This window comes from Oncorhynchus mykiss, chromosome 24 (genome assembly GCF_057628025.1).
Source record: "Oncorhynchus mykiss isolate SJ-2025 chromosome 24, ASM5762802v1, whole genome shotgun sequence".
Classification (NCBI taxonomy): domain Eukaryota; kingdom Metazoa; phylum Chordata; class Actinopteri; order Salmoniformes; family Salmonidae; genus Oncorhynchus; species Oncorhynchus mykiss.
The window spans coordinates 15,950,440-15,971,197 of record NC_143045.1 but is presented as its reverse complement, the minus strand read 5'-3'; the positions used below and the strand labels follow the sequence as shown (position 1 = coordinate 15,971,197).

The 20,758-nt window shown below is 41.9% G+C and overlaps 1 protein-coding gene across 2 annotated transcripts in view; it reads left to right on the top strand.

Annotated features, from left to right (window-relative positions):
• LOC110503349 (protocadherin-16) overlaps positions 1 to 20,758 on the top strand; it is a 189,689-nt gene that overhangs the window by 149,584 nt on the left and 19,347 nt on the right. For both annotated transcript variants that reach the window (XM_090218447.1, XM_090218446.1), the window contains exons 4-12: positions 311 to 542; positions 10,850 to 11,086; positions 13,087 to 13,706; positions 14,242 to 14,385; positions 14,583 to 14,859; positions 15,659 to 15,846; positions 16,004 to 16,100; positions 16,355 to 16,512; positions 20,164 to 20,649. In XM_090218447.1, the coding sequence (XP_090074573.1) occupies positions 311 to 542; positions 10,850 to 11,086; positions 13,087 to 13,706; positions 14,242 to 14,385; positions 14,583 to 14,859; positions 15,659 to 15,846; positions 16,004 to 16,100; positions 16,355 to 16,512; positions 20,164 to 20,649 (2,439 nt within the window). The remainder of the gene's footprint in view (positions 1 to 310; positions 543 to 10,849; positions 11,087 to 13,086; positions 13,707 to 14,241; positions 14,386 to 14,582; positions 14,860 to 15,658; positions 15,847 to 16,003; positions 16,101 to 16,354; positions 16,513 to 20,163; positions 20,650 to 20,758) is intronic.

The window sequence follows — 20,758 nt, the reverse complement described above, 5'->3', positions numbered from 1 at the left end:
GCATGCAAAGTCTAGTAGAACAGAGAGCTTTTTGTCCTTAGAAGAGGTGCAAACCCAACACCTAACTCACTACAGCTGGGCTTTGATATAAAGGGGGAAAGGTGCTCAGCTTAACTGAAGCATGTTGAAATAAAACACGTTCCTACCCCAGGACACTTCATGTGGTGACTGTCCCAGAAAATTCTGGTTTTGTCCATTGTTTTATTATTGGTTTCACATAAATCTCCAACAATCCAACACAGAATGTCACATTCCAATGAGAGTTGTCTTTTTGATTTATTGTTTGATTTTCCTTTCTGTTCCCCTGCAGGGCGGTCTGAACTCTGTGGCCTACGTCAGGGTGGACCTGCTGGACATCAATGACAACAGACCAGTCTTCTACCCTGTGAGCTACGCCGTCAGCCTTAGCTCCCAGAGTGCACCTGGCACTTCTGTTGTCAAGGTTACGGCCCTTGACCCCGACACTGGGGAGAACGGGAGGGTCACGTACCGAACCGTCCCCAGGGGCAACTCCCCCTTCTTCACCCTCAACAAAGACACAGGTTGGTACTTTTACTGTAATACAGATTTAACAACAAAGACACAGTTTGGTACTTTTACTGTAATACAGCTTTTTAATTAACAAAAAGACACAGGTTGGTGTTTTTACATGTGGTACAGCTTTAACTATGAACAAAGACACAGGTTGGTGTTTTTACATGTAGTACAGCTTTAACAACAAAGACACAGGTTGGTGTTTTTACATGTAGTACAGCTTTAACTATGAACAAAGACACAGGTTGGTGTTTTTACATGTAGTACAGCTTTAACTATGAACAAAGACACAGGTTGGTGTTTTTACATGTAGTACAGCTTTAACTATGAACAAAGACACAGCTTGGTGTTTTTACATGTAGTACAGCTTTAACAACAAAGACACAGGTTGGTGTTTTTACATGTAGTACAGCTTTAACAACAAAGACACAGGTTGGTGTTTTTACATGTAGTACAGCTTTAACAACAAAGACACAGGTTGGTGTTTTTACATGTAGTACAGCTTTAACAACAAAGACACAGGTTGGTGTTTTTACATGTGATACAGCTTTAACAACAAAGACACAGGTTGGTGTTTTTACATGTGGTACAGCTTTAACTATGAACAAAGACACAGGTTGGTGTTTTTACATGTGGTACAGCTTTAACAACAAAGACACAGGTTGGTGTTTTTACATGTGGTACAGCTTTAACAACAAAGACACAGGTTGGTGTTTTTACATGTAGTACAGCTTTAACAACAAAGACACAGGTTGGTGTTTTTACATGTGGTACAGCTTTAACAACAAAGACACAGGTTGGTGTTTTTACATGTGGTACAGCTTTAACAACAAAGACACAGGTTGGTGTTTTTACATGTAGTACAGCTTTAACAACAAAGACACAGCTTGGTGTTTTTACATGTAGTACAGCTTTAACTATGAACAAAGACACAGGTTGGTGTTTTTACATGTGATACAGCTTTAACTATGAACAAAGACACAGGTTGGTGTTTTTACATGTAGTACAGCTTTAACTATGAACAAAGACACAGGTTGGTGTTTTTACATGTGGTACAGCTTTAACAACAAAGACACAGGTTGGTGTTTTTACATGTAGTACAGCTTTAACTATGAACAAAGACACAGGTTGGTGTTTTTACATGTGTTACAGCTTTAACAACAAAGACACAGGTTGGTGTTTTTACATGTGGTACAGCTTTAACAACAAAGACACAGGTTGGTGTTTTTACATGTAGTACAGCTTTAACTATGAACAAAGACACAGGTTGGTGTTTTTACATGTAGTACAGCTTTAACAACAAAGACACAGGTTGGTGTTTTTACATGTGGTACAGCTTTAACAACAAAGACACAGGTTGGTGTTTTTACATGTGGTACAGCTTTAACAACAAAGACACAGGTTGGTGTTTTTACATGTGGTACAGCTTTAACTATGAAGAAAGACACAGGTTGGTGTTTTTACATGTAGTACAGCTTTAACAACAAAGACACAGGTTGGTGTTTTTACATGTAGTACAGCTTTAACAACAAAGACACAGGTTGGTGTTTTTACATGTGGTACAGCTTTAACTATGAACAAAGACACAGGTTGGTGTTTTTACATGTAGTGCAGCTTTAACTATGAACAAAGACACAGGTTGGTGTTTTTACATGTAGTACAGCTTTAACAACAAAGACACAGGTTGGTGTTTTTACATGTGGTACAGCTTTAACTATGAACAAAGACACAGGTTGGTGTTTTTACATGTGGTACAGCTTTAACTATGAACAAAGACACAGGTTGGTGTTTTTACATGTAGTACAGCTTTAACAACAAAGACACAGGTTGGTGTTTTTACATGTAGTACAGCTTTAACTATGAACAAAGACACAGGTTGGTGTTTTTTTACATGTAGTACAGCTTTAACAACAAAGACACAGGTTGGTGTTTTTACATGTGGTACAGCTTTAACTATGAACAAAGACACAGGTTGGTGTTTTTACATGTGGTACAGCTTTAACTATGAACAAAGACACAGGTTGGTGTTTTTACATGTAGTACAGCTTTAACAACAAAGACACAGGTTGGTGTTTTTACATGTAGTACAGCTTTAACAACAAAGACACAGGTTGGTGTTTTTACATGTGGTACAGCTTTAACTATGAACAAAGACACAGGTTGGTGTTTTTACATGTAGTACAGCTTTAACTATGAACAAAGACACAGGTTGGTGTTTTTACATGTGGTACAGCTTTAACAACAAAGACACAGGTTGGTGTTTTTACATGTGGTACAGCTTTAACTATGAACAAAGACACAGGTTGGTGTTTTTACATGTGGTACAGCTTTAACTATGAACAAAGACACAGGTTGGTGTTTTTACATGTAGTACAGCTTTAACAACAAAGACACAGGTTGGTGTTTTTACATGTAGTACAGCTTTAACAACAAAGACACAGGTTGGTGTTTTTACATGTGGTACAGCTTTAACTATGAACAAAGACACAGGTTGGTGTTTTTACATGTGGTACAGCTTTAACTATGAACAAAGACACAGGTTGGTGTTTTTACATGTAGTACAGCTTTAACAACAAAGACACAGGTTGGTGTTTTTACATGTGGTACAGCTTTAACAACAAAGACACAGGTTGGTGTTTTTACATGTGGTACAGCTTTAACTATGAACAAAGACACAGCTTGGTGTTTTTACATGTGGTACAGCTTTAACTATGAACAAAGACACAGGTTGGTGTTTTTACATGTAGTACAGCTTTAACAACAAAGACACAGCTTGGTGTTTTTACATGTGGTACAGCTTTAACTATGAACAAAGACACAGCTTGGTGTTTTTACATGTAGTACAGCTTTAACAACAAAGACACAGGTTGGTGTTTTTACATGTGGTACAGCTTTAACTATGAACAAAGACACAGCTTGGTGTTTTTACATGTGGTACAGCTTTAACTATGAACAAAGACACAGGTTGGTGTTTTTACATGTAGTACAGCTTTAACAACAAAGACACAGCTTGGTGTTTTTACATGTGGTACAGCTTTAACAACAAAGACACAGGTTGGTGTTTTTACATGTGGTACAGCTTTAACTATGAACAAAGACACAGGTTGGTGTTTTTACATGTGGTACAGCTTTAACAACAAAGACACAGGTTGGTGTTTTTACATGTAGTACAGCTTTAACAACAAAGACACAGGTTGGTGTTTTTACATGTAGTACAGCTTTAACAACAAAGACACAGGTTGGTGTTTTTACATGTAGTACAGCTTTAACAACAAAGACACAGGTTGGTGTTTTTACATGTGGTACAGCTTTAACAACAAAGACACAGGTTGGTGTTTTTACATGTAGTACAGCTTTAACAACAAAGACACAGGTTGGTGTTTTTACATGTGGTACAGCTTTAACTATGAACAAAGACACAGGTTGGTGTTTTTACATGTGGTACAGCTTTAACAACAAAGACACAGGTTGGTGTTTTTACATGTAGTACAGCTTTAACAACAAAGACACAGGTTGGTGTTTTTACATGTGGTACAGCTTTAACAACAAAGACACAGGTTGGTGTTTTTACATGTAGTACAGCTTTAACAACAAAGACACAGGTTGGTGTTTTTACATGTAGTACAGCTTTAACTATGAACAAAGACACAGGTTGGTGTTTTTACATGTAGTACAGCTTTAACAACAAAGACACAGGTTGGTGTTTTTACATGTGATACAGCTTTAACAACAAAGACACAGGTTGGTGTTTTTACATGTGGTACAGCTTTAACTATGAACAAAGACACAGGTTGGTGTTTTTACATGTAGTACAGCTTTAACAACAAAGACACAGGTTGGTGTTTTTACATGTAGTACAGCTTTAACTATGAACAAAGACACAGGTTGGTGTTTTTACATGTAGTACAGCTTTAACAACAAAGACACAGGTTGGTGTTTTTACATGTAGTACAGCTTTAACAACAAAGACACAGGTTGGTGTTTTTACATGTGGTACAGCTTTAACAACAAAGACACAGGTTGGTGTTTTTACATGTAGTACAGCTTTAACAACAAAGACACAGGTTGGTGTTTTTACATGTGGTACAGCTTTAACAACAAAGACACAGGTTGGTGTTTTTACATGTGGTACAGCTTTAACTATGAACAAAGACACAGGTTGGTGTTTTTACATGTGGTACAGCTTTAACAACAAAGACACAGGTTGGTGTTTTTACATGTGGTACAGCTTTAACTATGAACAAAGACACAGGTTGGTGTTTTTACATGTAGTACAGCTTTAACTATGAACAAAGACACAGGTTGGTGTTTTTACATGTAGTACAGCTTTAACTATGAACAAAGACACAGCTTGGTGTTTTTACATGTGGTACAGCTTTAACTATGAACAAAGACACAGGTTGGTGTTTTTACATGTAGTACAGCTTTAACAACAAAGACACAGGTTGGTGTTTTTACATGTGGTACAGCTTTAACTATGAACAAAGACACAGGTTGGTGTTTTTACATGTGGTACAGCTTTAACTATGAACAAAGACACAGGTTGGTGTTTTTACATGTAGTACAGCTTTAACAACAAAGACACAGGTTGGTGTTTTTACATGTGGTACAGCTTTAACAACAAAGACACAGGTTGGTGTTTTTACATGTGGTACAGCTTTAACTATGAACAAAGACACAGGTTGGTGTTTTTACATGTAGTACAGCTTTAACAACAAAGACACAGGTTGGTGTTTTTACATGTGGTACAGCTTTAACTATGAACAAAGACACAGCTTGGTGTTTTTACATGTAGTACAGCTTTAACAACAAAGACACAGGTTGGTGTTTTTACATGTGGTACAGCTTTAACTATGAACAAAGACACAGCTTGGTGTTTTTACATGTGGTACAGCTTTAACTATGAACAAAGACACAGGTTGGTGTTTTTACATGTAGTACAGCTTTAACAACAAAGACACAGCTTGGTGTTTTTACATGTGGTACAGCTTTAACAACAAAGACACAGGTTGGTGTTTTTACATGTGGTACAGCTTTAACTATGAACAAAGACACAGGTTGGTGTTTTTACATGTGGTACAGCTTTAACAACAAAGACACAGGTTGGTGTTTTTACATGTAGTACAGCTTTAACAACAAAGACACAGGTTGGTGTTTTTACATGTAGTACAGCTTTAACAACAAAGACACAGGTTGGTGTTTTTACATGTGGTACAGCTTTAACTATGAACAAAGACACAGGTTGGTGTTTTTACATGTGGTACAGCTTTAACTATGAACAAAGACACAGGTTGGTGTTTTTACATGTAGTACAGCTTTAACAACAAAGACACAGGTTGGTGTTTTTACATGTGGTACAGCTTTAACAACAAAGACACAGGTTGGTGTTTTTACATGTGGTACAGCTTTAACAACAAAGACACAGGTTGGTGTTTTTACATGTAGTACAGCTTTAACAACAAAGACACAGGTTGGTGTTTTTACATGTGGTACAGCTTTAACAACAAAGACACAGGTTGGTGTTTTTACATGTGGTACAGCTTTAACTATGAACAAAGACACAGCTTGGTGTTTTTACATGTGGTACAGCTTTAACAACAAAGACACAGCTTGGTGTTTTTACATGTGGTACAGCTTTAACAACAAAGACACAGGTTGGTGTTTTTACATGTGGTACAGCTTTAACTATGAACAAAGACACAGGTTGGTGTTTTTACATGTGGTACAGCTTTAACAACAAAGACACAGGTTGGTGTTTTTACATGTAGTACAGCTTTAACAACAAAGACACAGGTTGGTGTTTTTACATGTAGTACAGCTTTAACAACAAAGACACAGGTTGGTGTTTTTACATGTAGTACAGCTTTAACAACAAAGACACAGGTTGGTGTTTTTACATGTGGTACAGCTTTAACTATGAACAAAGACACAGGTTGGTGTTTTTACATGTAGTACAGCTTTAACAACAAAGACACAGGTTGGTGTTTTTACATGTAGTACAGCTTTAACAACAAAGACACAGGTTGGTGTTTTTACATGTAGTACAGCTTTAACAACAAAGACACAGGTTGGTGTTTTTACATGTAGTACAGCTTTAACAACAAAGACACAGGTTGGTGTTTTTACATGTGGTACAGCTTTAACAACAAAGACACAGGTTGGTGTTTTTACATGTAGTACAGCTTTAACAACAAAGACACAGGTTGGTGTTTTTACATGTAGTACAGCTTTAACTATGAACAAAGACACAGGTTGGTGTTTTTACATGTAGTACAGCTTTAACAACAAAGACACAGGTTGGTGTTTTTACATGTGGTACAGCTTTAACAACAAAGACACAGGTTGGTGTTTTTACATGTAGTACAGCTTTAACAACAAAGACACAGGTTGGTGTTTTTACATGTAGTACAGCTTTAACAACAAAGACACAGGTTGGTGTTTTTACATGTGGTACAGCTTTAACAACAAAGACACAGGTTGGTGTTTTTACATGTAGTACAGCTTTAACAACAAAGACACAGGTTGGTGTTTTTACATGTAGTACAGCTTTAACTATGAACAAAGACACAGGTTGGTGTTTTTACATGTAGTACAGCTTTAACAACAAAGACACAGGTTGGTGTTTTTACATGTGATACAGCTTTAACAACAAAGACACAGGTTGGTGTTTTTACATGTGGTACAGCTTTAACTATGAACAAAGACACAGGTTGGTGTTTTTACATGTAGTACAGCTTTAACAACAAAGACACAGGTTGGTGTTTTTACATGTAGTACAGCTTTAACTATGAACAAAGACACAGGTTGGTGTTTTTACATGTAGTACAGCTTTAACAACAAAGACACAGGTTGGTGTTTTTACATGTAGTACAGCTTTAACAACAAAGACACAGGTTGGTGTTTTTACATGTGGTACAGCTTTAACAACAAAGACACAGGTTGGTGTTTTTACATGTAGTACAGCTTTAACAACAAAGACACAGGTTGGTGTTTTTACATGTGGTACAGCTTTAACAACAAAGACACAGGTTGGTGTTTTTACATGTGGTACAGCTTTAACTATGAACAAAGACACAGGTTGGTGTTTTTACATGTGGTACAGCTTTAACAACAAAGACACAGGTTGGTGTTTTTACATGTGGTACAGCTTTAACTATGAACAAAGACACAGGTTGGTGTTTTTACATGTAGTACAGCTTTAACTATGAACAAAGACACAGGTTGGTGTTTTTACATGTAGTACAGCTTTAACTATGAACAAAGACACAGCTTGGTGTTTTTACATGTGGTACAGCTTTAACTATGAACAAAGACACAGGTTGGTGTTTTTACATGTAGTACAGCTTTAACAACAAAGACACAGGTTGGTGTTTTTACATGTGGTACAGCTTTAACTATGAACAAAGACACAGGTTGGTGTTTTTACATGTGGTACAGCTTTAACTATGAACAAAGACACAGGTTGGTGTTTTTACATGTAGTACAGCTTTAACAACAAAGACACAGGTTGGTGTTTTTACATGTGGTACAGCTTTAACAACAAAGACACAGGTTGGTGTTTTTACATGTGGTACAGCTTTAACTATGAACAAAGACACAGGTTGGTGTTTTTACATGTAGTACAGCTTTAACAACAAAGACACAGGTTGGTGTTTTTACATGTGGTACAGCTTTAACTATGAACAAAGACACAGCTTGGTGTTTTTACATGTAGTACAGCTTTAACAACAAAGACACAGGTTGGTGTTTTTACATGTGGTACAGCTTTAACTATGAACAAAGACACAGCTTGGTGTTTTTACATGTGGTACAGCTTTAACTATGAACAAAGACACAGGTTGGTGTTTTTACATGTAGTACAGCTTTAACAACAAAGACACAGCTTGGTGTTTTTACATGTGGTACAGCTTTAACAACAAAGACACAGGTTGGTGTTTTTACATGTGGTACAGCTTTAACTATGAACAAAGACACAGGTTGGTGTTTTTACATGTGGTACAGCTTTAACAACAAAGACACAGGTTGGTGTTTTTACATGTAGTACAGCTTTAACAACAAAGACACAGGTTGGTGTTTTTACATGTAGTACAGCTTTAACAACAAAGACACAGGTTGGTGTTTTTACATGTGGTACAGCTTTAACTATGAACAAAGACACAGGTTGGTGTTTTTACATGTGGTACAGCTTTAACTATGAACAAAGACACAGGTTGGTGTTTTTACATGTAGTACAGCTTTAACAACAAAGACACAGGTTGGTGTTTTTACATGTGGTACAGCTTTAACAACAAAGACACAGGTTGGTGTTTTTACATGTGGTACAGCTTTAACAACAAAGACACAGGTTGGTGTTTTTACATGTAGTACAGCTTTAACAACAAAGACACAGGTTGGTGTTTTTACATGTGGTACAGCTTTAACAACAAAGACACAGGTTGGTGTTTTTACATGTGGTACAGCTTTAACTATGAACAAAGACACAGCTTGGTGTTTTTACATGTGGTACAGCTTTAACAACAAAGACACAGCTTGGTGTTTTTACATGTGGTACAGCTTTAACAACAAAGACACAGGTTGGTGTTTTTACATGTGGTACAGCTTTAACTATGAACAAAGACACAGGTTGGTGTTTTTACATGTGGTACAGCTTTAACAACAAAGACACAGGTTGGTGTTTTTACATGTAGTACAGCTTTAACAACAAAGACACAGGTTGGTGTTTTTACATGTAGTACAGCTTTAACAACAAAGACACAGGTTGGTGTTTTTACATGTAGTACAGCTTTAACAACAAAGACACAGGTTGGTGTTTTTACATGTGGTACAGCTTTAACTATGAACAAAGACACAGGTTGGTGTTTTTACATGTAGTACAGCTTTAACAACAAAGACACAGGTTGGTGTTTTTACATGTAGTACAGCTTTAACAACAAAGACACAGGTTGGTGTTTTTACATGTAGTACAGCTTTAACAACAAAGACACAGGTTGGTGTTTTTACATGTAGTACAGCTTTAACAACAAAGACACAGGTTGGTGTTTTTACATGTGGTACAGCTTTAACAACAAAGACACAGGTTGGTGTTTTTACATGTAGTACAGCTTTAACAACAAAGACACAGGTTGGTGTTTTTACATGTAGTACAGCTTTAACTATGAACAAAGACACAGGTTGGTGTTTTTACATGTAGTACAGCTTTAACAACAAAGACACAGGTTGGTGTTTTTACATGTGGTACAGCTTTAACAACAAAGACACAGGTTGGTGTTTTTACATGTGGTACAGCTTTAACAACAAAGACACAGGTTGGTGTTTTTACATGTAGTACAGCTTTAACAACAAAGACACAGGTTGGTGTTTTTACATGTGGTACAGCTTTAACAACAAAGACACAGGTTGGTGTTTTTACATGTGGTACAGCTTTAACTATGAACAAAGACACAGGTTGGTGTTTTTACATGTGGTACAGCTTTAACTATGAACAAAGACACAGGTTGGTGTTTTTACATGTGGTACAGCTTTAACAACAAAGACACAGGTTGGTGTTTTTACATGTAGTACAGCTTTAACAACAAAGACACAGGTTGGTGTTTTTACATGTGGTACAGCTTTAACTATGAACAAAGACACAGGTTGGTGTTTTTACATGTAGTACAGCTTTAACTATGAACAAAGACACAGGTTGGTGTTTTTACATGTAGTACAGCTTTAACTATGAACAAAGACACAGCTTGGTGTTTTTACATGTGGTACAGCTTTAACTATGAACAAAGACACAGGTTGATGTTTTTACATGTGGTACAGCTTTAACTATGAACAAAGACACAGGTTGGTGTTTTTACATGTAGTACAGCTTTAACAACAAAGACACAGGTTGGTGTTTTTACATGTGGTACAGCTTTAACTATGAACAAAGACACAGGTTGATGTTTTTACATGTAGTACAGCTTTAACAACAAAGACACAGGTTGGTGTTTTTACATGTAGTACAGCTTTAACTATGAACAAAGACACAGGTTGGTGTTTTTACATGTAGTACAGCTTTAACTATGAACAAAGACACAGGTTAGTACTGTATTAACTTCTTATGTAGTTACAGGTGTATCGAGGAAAAAGGCATTCTTGTATTTTCCACCATGTGTTTAATGGATCTTACAGATGCCAGATGCCAGCGCGCTGGAATTGAATTTTCCTGGAACTAAATAAAGTGTGTATGTTTGTGTGTGTGTGTGTGTGTCCATCCTCATGTCTCTGTGTGTGTATTTGGAACTGTGTCTGACTTTGACCACTGTGTTTTGTGTCCTTTCTCCACCAGGTGTGATCTCCCTGTCCCGGTCGCTGCATGGCAAGGCCAACACGGTGATCCCCATGGTGGTTTCAGCCCAGGACGGAGGGGGTTTGGCAGCACTGGTCAACGCCCGGGTCAACATCAGTGTGGTGGCAGGCCTGGTGGCGCCCCCTGTGTTCGAACACAGCCAGTACAGCTTCACTGTATCTGAAAACGTACTGCGAGGGACTGAGGTTGGCATTGTACAGGCCATCAGTAAGAACGGTGGGTGTGACTTGGAATTGGAACTTCTGATTGCTTAAGGACCGCTAACACCTGTTTGAAAGTATGCATATGCATGTGTGAGTGTGTGTGAGTGTGTGTGTGTGTGTGTGTGTGTGTGTGTGTGTGTGTGTGTGTGTGTGTGTGTGTGGGCAGCATGTGCTGAAAGGACTCACTGGGGCATTCTGTGCTCCCTCTGTGCTCCCTGTACCAGTTGTTCAAATAGGCAGCGAGCCACTGTACACACCTCGTTTAGAAATCACATTAATCACACATTCCATCCCAGCACATTGTTTTTATAATCATTACTTTGGATATTTAGGACTCTGTCACAGTGTAAAATACTTGACAAATGACTGAGGGGGAGTATATTGTAACTGAAGTGCTCTCTGCCTGGTCTGGTTCTGGTCTCCTCATCTGGTCTGGTCTGGTTCTGGCCCTCCTCGTCTGGTCTGGTTCTATTCTCTTCGTCTGTTCTGGTTCTGGTCTCCTTGTCTGCTCTGGTTCTGGTCATCCTTGTCTGGTCTGGTTCTGGTCTCCTCGTCTTGACTAGTTCTGGTCTCCTCGTCTGGACTGCTTCTGGTCTCCTCGTCTGGACTGGTTCTATTCTCCTCGTCTGGCCTGGTTCTATTCTCCTCGTCTGCTCTGGTTCTATTCTCCTCGTCTGGTCTGGTTCTATTCTCCTCGTCTGGTCTGGTTCTATTCTCCTCGTCTGGTCTGGTTCTGGTCTCCTCGTCTGGTCTGGTTCTATTCTCCTCGTCTGGTCTGGTTCTATTCTCCTCGTCTGGTCTGGTTCTGGTCTCCTCGTCTGGTCTGGTTCTATTCTCCTCGTCTGCTCTGGTTCTATTCTCCTCATCTGATCTGGTTCTATTCTCCTCGTCTGGTCTGGTTCTGGTCTCCTCGTCTGGTCTGGTTCTATTCTCCTCGTCTGGTCTGGTTCTATTCTCCTCGTCTGGTCTGGTTCTATTCTCCTCGTCTGGTCTGGTTCTGGTCTCCTCGTCTGTTCTGGTTCTGGTCTCCTCATTTGGACTGGTTCTATCCTCCTCGTCTGGTCTGGTTCTATTCTCCTCGTCTGGTCTGGTTCTATTCTCCTCGTCTGGTCTGGTTCTGTTCTCCTCGTCTGGTCTGGTTCTATTCTCCTCGTCTGGTCTGGTTCTATTCTCCTCGTCTGGTCTGGTTCTATTCTCCTCGTCTGGTCTGGTTCTGGTCTCCTCGTCTGTTCTGGTTCTGGTCTCCTCATTTGGACTGGTTCTATTCTCCTCGTCTGGTCTGGTTCTATTCTCCTCGTCTGGTCTGGTTCTATTCTCCTCGTCTGGACTGGTTCTATTCTCCTCGTCTGGTGTGGTTCTATTCTCCTCGTCTGGTCTGGTTCTATTCTCCTCGTCTGGTCTGGTTCTATTCTCCTCGTCTGATCTGGTTCTATTCTCCTCGTCTGGTCTGGCTCTGGATCTTGTCATCTCACTTCAAAAGATACAAATAAAATAAACTCACACACACAATTGCATCTGTATTCACAAACATGCACTCACTTACACACTCACACACTCACACACCCACACGAATATACACTCACTCACACACACACACACACACACACACACACACACACACACACACACACACACACACACACACACACACACACACACACACACACACATAAAACACACATTCATGCTACAGACACATCACAACTGCTGCTACCAGACTGTTATTATGATTGATAAATACTGCACAGTTTAAACACTTGCCTCCCTTCCCCAATACACGTAAAATATTGGACTATAAATGGTTCCTTCATGTATTATACTTATGCTAAGATATGTATTATTTTCTACTGAGCCATTTACTTTATGTTCATATTGTTGTCTTTTATTATTTCTTAATGTTGTTGCGTTGTTGATAAAGAACCTGCAAGTAAGCATTTCGTTGGATGGTGTATACCATGTGTATCCTGTGCATAAGGGATAATAAAACATTCAACTTCCCCTGTCTGTTTCCAGGCGGCCCCAGTAAGGACATCCTGTACACCATCTCCTCTGGAGACCCTGCTGGCTACTTCACTGTGGACCCAGAGAGTGGTGCCCTGCGGACCAGCCTTCCTCTGGACCACGAGGCCCAGCCCTCTCTAACCCTGGAGCTCCAGGCTCGTAGCGGCAGCCCCCCTGCCTTCGGTCAGACCCACGTCCACATCACCATCCAGGACATCAACGACAACGCTCCGGTCTTCATGCCCTCCTCTTCTGAGTCTCTCCTCCTCCCGGAGCACACAGAGATAGGGACGGTGGTCTACAGAGTCCAGGCCAAAGACCGGGACTCCGGCCTCAACGGCCAGATGACCTTTGATCTTTCCTCTACCACGACCTCAATCGGAGGTCAAAGAACCTTTTCCATGGAGCGCAGCACAGGGGAGATCCGGCTGGTTGGCGGGCTGTCATACGACGTAACGCCGCGTTACGACCTGACGGTGACAGCTAAAGATGGCGGCGCGCCGCAGCTAAGCTCTACCATGATGCTGGTGGTGCATGTCCAGGCGGAGAACGACCACGGTCCCGTGTTCGACACCCTGACCTACCGCGTGGAGCTGAGGGAGAACACGCCGCTCAGCACACGCTTCCTACAGGTATGTCCTGTAGATTGTTCAACTAACAGCCAACAAAAATGTCTTCTAACTATCCCTAAACGTAACATCAGCACGCTGTTATGTATCAACAGAGTTGCAGTTGATCGGTTGTTGATAGTTTGAGTATCTGCAGATCATCTACATGGGACTATCCAAATAAAGTGGAACCCTTTATTGTCCCCAAGAGGAAAATAGTATTGGATACAATTCTGTTGTATGTAAGAAAATTATATTGAGGGCAGGTTTCCCAGACCCAGACTACAGTAATCCTACCCTGGAGTAACAACAATTTGAATTTCCATTGAAAGCGATTTCTGTTGTCCAAAATAGGCTTCATCTGTATCCTGGAAACCGGCCCAATATCTGCTGCACATCATGTAGACTGTTCATCCACAGGTTGAAAGGGGAACATTGCCTTGGACACATTTTTCTGTATATAACAATAGACATAATATCTCACATATCAAACAGAACTGTCAGTTCTGTAATGTTTTGTATGTATTTCTGATGAATTACTTAATTCATCCATCTACAGGTGCGAGCTCTGAGCCTGGACACCACGGGTTCAGGCTCCTCCTCTCCACTGGCGTACTACCTGAGACCTGACGGAGACGCAGCAGGGTTTGGCATTGCAGCAGACAGCGGCTGGCTGTTTGTGAAGAGCGCTCTGGACAGAGAGGTGAGGGACATGTGACAGGAAGATATATAAACTTGTCCAGACCCGCACACTGAATGCTTCTTAGCCACTTTGATTGATATCGATCATGTTGGTCTTATTCATCTGACATTAGACTTCTTTAGAGGCCTGAAAACGTCTGACAAACTTAAATTGAAAGTGTCATGTCCTTTAAAAGTGTGTCCATGACCTTTGCCCAGGTGAAGGACATGTACATGTTGATGGTTCTGGCCACGTCGGGCCACGGGCAGCTGAAGAAGACGGGCAGTGCCACGGTGAGGGTGTCGGTGACCGATGAGAACGACAACTCACCTCGTTTGACACAGGAGAGGGCTTTCCTGGCCGTGAGAGAGAACCTTCCGGTGGGGTCAGGGTTCGGACGGGTTTCGGCTATGGATCGCGACTCAGGGCTCAACGGCAGGCTCAGTTACAGACTCCTACACCCAGACAGAAGCTTCCAGATCAACTCACACACAGGTAGTTCAAAGACGGGTTAATGAATGGACTAAAAAAAGATACACTGAGTGTACAAAACATTAACAACACCTTCCTGATATTGAGCTGCACCCCCCCCCCCCCCCCCACCCCCCCACCTCAGAACAGGCTCAATTTGTCCGGGCATGGACTCTACAAGGTGTCGAAAGTGTTCCACAGGAATGCTGGCCCATGTTGACTCCAATGCTTCCCACAGTTGTCAAGTGGGCTCGATGTCCTTTGGGAGGTGGACCATTCTTGATACACACGGGAAACTGTTGAGCAGGAAAAACTCAGCGGCGTTGCAGTTCATTACACAAACCGGTGCGCTTGGCACCTTCTACCATATCCCATTCAAAGGCATTTTGTCTTGCCCATTCACCCTCTGAATGGCACATACACAATCCATGTCTCAATTGTCTCAAGACTTAACACACTCCGTGTATAATAACGTTATATTTACCACAGGAACTTCAGATGTGGCACTCAGAATAGACACACAACGCACAACACCACAATTTACATGACCATTCACCCTCACTCATTCTCCTACTGCAGCTCCCTGTGCTGTATGTTCTCTGTGAAAATAAATCAGGTTAGCTGCTGTGAGATTGTGTGTAGCCGCTCTCGAGATAACTCTAACCTTCACTGCAGCTGTTCAGGTTGCTGCCATGCCTGTGTGTGTGTGATGACATGCTCTCCCTTTAATTTATCATCATTACTTCTCTCCCTCCCGTTTCTCTCACTCTCTCTCTTTCTCCCTCCTTCCTCTCTCCCTGTGTCCTCTCCCTCTCTCCCTCAGGTGAGATCAGTACCCGTGTAGGTCTGGACAGGGAGCAGCAGAGTAGTTACCAGGTGTTGTTGGTGGTCCAGGATGGAGGTACTCCCCCACGCAGCGCTACAGGGACAGCCTTCATCACCGTCCTGGATGAGAACGACAACACTCCCTCCTTCAGACACAGCCAGCCTGGCAGAGGACTGACCATGCAGGTGATAGTGAGGCTGCGTCCCAAATGGCAGCCTATTCCCTATATTGTACACTACTTTTGACCAGGGCCCTTAGGGCATGGGGTCTCACATGATATGTTAGTGGTCAGCGTTGAGAAGAAAACAAGTCACCGTTTTACCTTGTGATTTCATTCCATAGGTGATGGAGGGCCAGGCATCAGGTCTACTGCTGGGGAAAGTACAGGCCAAGGACCCTGATGAGGGAGAGAACGGCACTGTGTACTACTCCATGTCAGGTGAGAGAGGGAGGGAAGGAGGGAGAGAGTGAGGGAGAGAGTAAGGGAGGGATTGTGTATAAGTTAATGATTGAAGAGTAATTTGCTATTTTCTGCCGTTGAGTGATTATGTGAGGAATGCATTGTTTTCCTCTGGCATTGTTTCCAAAAACAACTCTGTGTAACAATTTGTAGCTGGACTCACTCACTCACTCACTCACTCACTCGGTCTCTCTTTTTCTTTCGCTCTCTTTTTCTCCCTCCCTCCTCTACAGGTCCCAGAGCAGAGCGTTTCTCTCTGAACCCGACTACAGGTGAACTGCGTTCCTCCTCTCCTCTGAGTCACTCTGACAGAGCTGAGTACAGCTTCACTGTGACCGCCACTGACCGAGGCCAGCCCTCTCACAGCGCTACCTGTTCACTACACATACAGGTGAGACCCCTAAGCCCTAGCCCATAACTCCTTCCCTCTCACAGCGCTACCTGTACACTACACCTACTGGTGAGACCCCTAACCCCTAGCCCATAACTCCTTCCCTCTCACAGTGCTACCTGTTCACTACACATACTGGTGAGACCCCTAACCCCTAGCCCATAACTCCTTCCCTCTCACAGCGCTACCTGTACACTACACATACAGTTGAGACCCCTAAGCCCTAGCCCATAACTCCTTCCCTCTCACAGCGCTACCTGTACACTACACATACAGGTGAGACCCCTAACCCCCCACATACAGGTGAGAGCCCTACCTCAGACTGCTATCTCCTATCCCCTACCACCTTTCTTCTCACAGATCTAGCTGTATCCTAATCATAAAGGTCAGAAAACTGCTAGATCATAGCCAACACCAATCTATCAAATATCCCATATTTAACTAAAATATTGGGAGAAGTACTACGTCAAGCTTGCTCTAGAAGTCTGGCTCTAGATGTCTGGCTCTAGAAGTCTGGCCCCTCACAACAAAGTCGTTCCAAATAGACGTGGCAGTCTGATTTCTGACAACCTTCCTTCCTTCCTTCCTTCCTTCCTTCCTTCCTTCCTTCCTCCCTCCCTCCCTCCCCCCCCCCCCCCCCCCCTCCCTCACTTCTCCTTCTCTGTGACTTTTCAAAAGAGATGGAAAACTACAGTAGGTATGAATCAAGTGCTCCCATCTGGCCCATGATGATCACCAGCTGTGATTGCTCTGATCAAGACCATACTGAATGACTTCAACACTTTTAATACAGTAGCCTCACTTCAATACGACACCGCCTGGGATATGCACCCACATAAAATACACTATTCAAGTTCATTTAATTAATATTTAATATACAACTAAATAGTGACCGACCAGGCCAGCACAATGGAAGGAACTCTGTAGCTGTAAATCCAAGATGCATCCCAAATGACACCCTATTCCCTGTATGGTGCACTTCTTTAGACCAGTGCCCTATGTAGGGAATAGGTTGCCATTTGGAACGCAGACCGGAATCTCTAAGGTTCCAGGAAAATAGAAGGGTCTTGTAATGGCTGCAGTAAAACAGCGTCTCTGTGTTCCTTATTTCTTTTATTTTTTCCTTCCCTCATTCCTCCTGTTCTTCTGACGTGAAGAATGTGAGTAATAATTAGTGTGTAATAGGATTTAACATGGCTGTGTTGTTCTTGTCTGTTGACATGTTTCTATCAGAGCCCTCGTCCAAGACAAGTACAGCAGTAGGGACAGGATATGATCTCACAAATTCTAACGCTTGTTGACGTTCAATTTGCCGTCTAATGTGGAGTTAATTAATAGATTGTCATATTATGTTTCATAAAGAGCATGGGCTGTTTAGTGACTGCCAACATAGTGGTGCTGTATAGTGTACCTATGGTTTATCAAGGTATTGTAGGTTGTAATTGTAATGAATTAAGCATCAACAAGTATTTGTTGAGGAGAAAAATGGATAAGAGTACAAAACTATTTTATTTTCCTTCCTCTCTCTCTCTTTCTCCTTGTCTTGCTCTCTCTCTCTATTTCTCCTGGTCTAACTCTCTCACTTTCATTCATTTATTCTCTCTCTCTCTCGCTCTCTCTCTCTCTGTCAGATATTTAAACCCTGTGACTCCATCCCCTGCTTTGAGCGATCTGAAAAACAGGCTTATTAGAACAATGTGGCATATGTGTAACTTCTGGTGCCTGTTTCCATACAAAGGGAGCGATGTGTCAAAGCTGAAGTCTTTCATGTTCTTCTGATTGGTCATCAAGGGAGGTGTAAAAACTCAATACTGTAGACGCCCGAGTCCAACCCACTGCAGTGAGATCTGAAAGCTCACTACAATTTCCTTTTTTGATTATGTTGACTTTCATCCCTTATTATTTTTCCTGGCAGTGACATGCCTATCTGATTAAACGTGATTAGCACTAGCAGGCCTGTTGTGGGAGTTTGTAAAAAAAACTCTTAAAACGTTCAGTTTCTTTAATTCACAGTGAGAAAAGAGAGTGGGAGGGTGGAAATCTGTTGCAGGTTCACAGCGTCCCATTGAATATTTGGATTCCTTAGCGTTGTATTGGAAAATGTAGCTCCAACCGTCACAAGGCATGTATAATGGTCTTTATTAAACACATAGCGTGAGTCTGCTGAGTGTTAATGTTCAGCTATCTTGCTAAATGGATTATCATTAATGTCAATGATTTTCATAGTTGCTCAAAATATTCCTCAAAGGTTAACAGATTGTTTAAAGATCCCAGTTATAAATAGCTCTCGCTATTGAACCTGGTGATGAAGTTAACTACCTACAAACCAATACCTACACACCAATATATTGATGATATATGCTTACCATATCCCCATGTCTCTGTCTATAGGTCCTGAGTGGTGTATTGAGGATATACAGTATGCTTACCATATCCCCATGTCTCTGTCTATAGGTCCTGAGTGGTTTATTGAGGATATACAGTATGCTTACCATATCCCCATGTCTCTGTCTATAGGTCCTGAGTGGTGTAATGGGGATATACAGTATGCTTACCATATCCCCATGTCTCTGTCTATAGGTCCTGAGTGGTGTATTGAGGATATACAGTATGCTTACCATATCCCCATGTCTCTGTCTATAGGTCCTGAGTGGTGTATTGAGGATATACAGTATGCTTACCATATCCCCATGTCTCTGTCTATAGGTCCTGAGTGGTGTATTGAGGATATACAGTATGCTTACCATATCCCCATGTCTCTGTCTATAGGTCCTGAGTGGTGTAATGGGGATATACAGTATGCTTACCATATCCCTATGGCTCTGTCTATAGGTCCTGAGTGGTGTATTGAGGATATACAGTATGCTTACCATATCCCTATGGCTCTGTCTATAGGTCCTGAGTGGTGTATTGAGGATATACAGTATGCTTACCATATCCCTATGGCTCTGTCTATAGGTCCTGAGTGGTGTATTGAGGATATACAGTATGCTTACCATATCCCTATGGCTCTGTCTATAGGTCCTGAGTGGTGTAATGGGGATATACAGTATGCTTACCATCTCCCTATGGCTCTGTCTATAGGTCCTGAGTGGTGTATTGAGGATATACAGTATGCTTACCATATCCCCATGTCTCTGTCTATAGGTCCTGAGTGGTGTATTGAGGATATACAGTATGCTTACCATATCCCCATGTCTCTGTCTATAGGTCCTGAGTGGTGTATTGAGGATATACAGTATGCTTACCATATCCCCATGTCTCTGTCTATAGGTCCTGAGTGGTGTATTGAGGATATACAGTATGCTTACCATATCCCTATGGCTCTGTCTATAGGTCCTGAGTGGTGTATTGAGGATATACAGTATGCTTACCATATCCCCATGTCTCTGTCTATAGGTCCTGAGTGGTGTATTGAGGATATACAGTATGCTTACCATATCCCCATGTCTCTGTCTATAGGTCCTGAGTGGTGTATTGAGGATATACAGTATGCTTACCATATCCCTATGGCTCTGTCTATAGGTCCTGAGTGGTGTAATGGGGATATACAGTATGCTTACCATATCCCCATGTCTCTGTCTATAGGTCCTGAGTGGTGTATTGAGGATATACAGTATGCTTACCATATCCCCATGTCTCTGTCCACAGGTCCTGAGTGCGAGCAGAGCTCCTTCCAAAGCCAACTCCTTCTCCATATACTTAAACTCCGTCGAGGAGGCCAAACCGGGCTCTGTGATTGGCTCTGTGAAGTCACATGACAGCTTAGAGCTCCCTGAGGCTGGTCAGGTGACCTATACGGTGGTGGGCGGGTCAGACCGAGACGGAACGTTCATGGTGGACCGTCAGACAGGTGACGTGTACCTGGCAAGGGAGCTGGACTACGAGCGATCTGCCCGCTACACACTACAGATAGAGGTGGACGACTTCTCCATGACATTACCCAGCAGCCACCTGGTGCAGCTGGACATCGAGGTGAAGGACAGCAACGACCACGCACCCTACTTCCCGGAGGACCCCGTTACCATGGTGATACCTGAGAACATGGTGCCTGGGGCATCCATCTACACCTTCCAGGCCTCGGACCAGGATGGATCAGGACCCAACAGCCTGCTGACCTACTCCATCCTGCACCAGGTAGGGTTTGGGGGTTAAGGTTAGGAGGTTAGGGGTAGGACCCACAGGTTAGAGAAGCAAACATCAGTAACAGATACATTGCTGTTTCAAATTCCAGACCGGTGGTGAA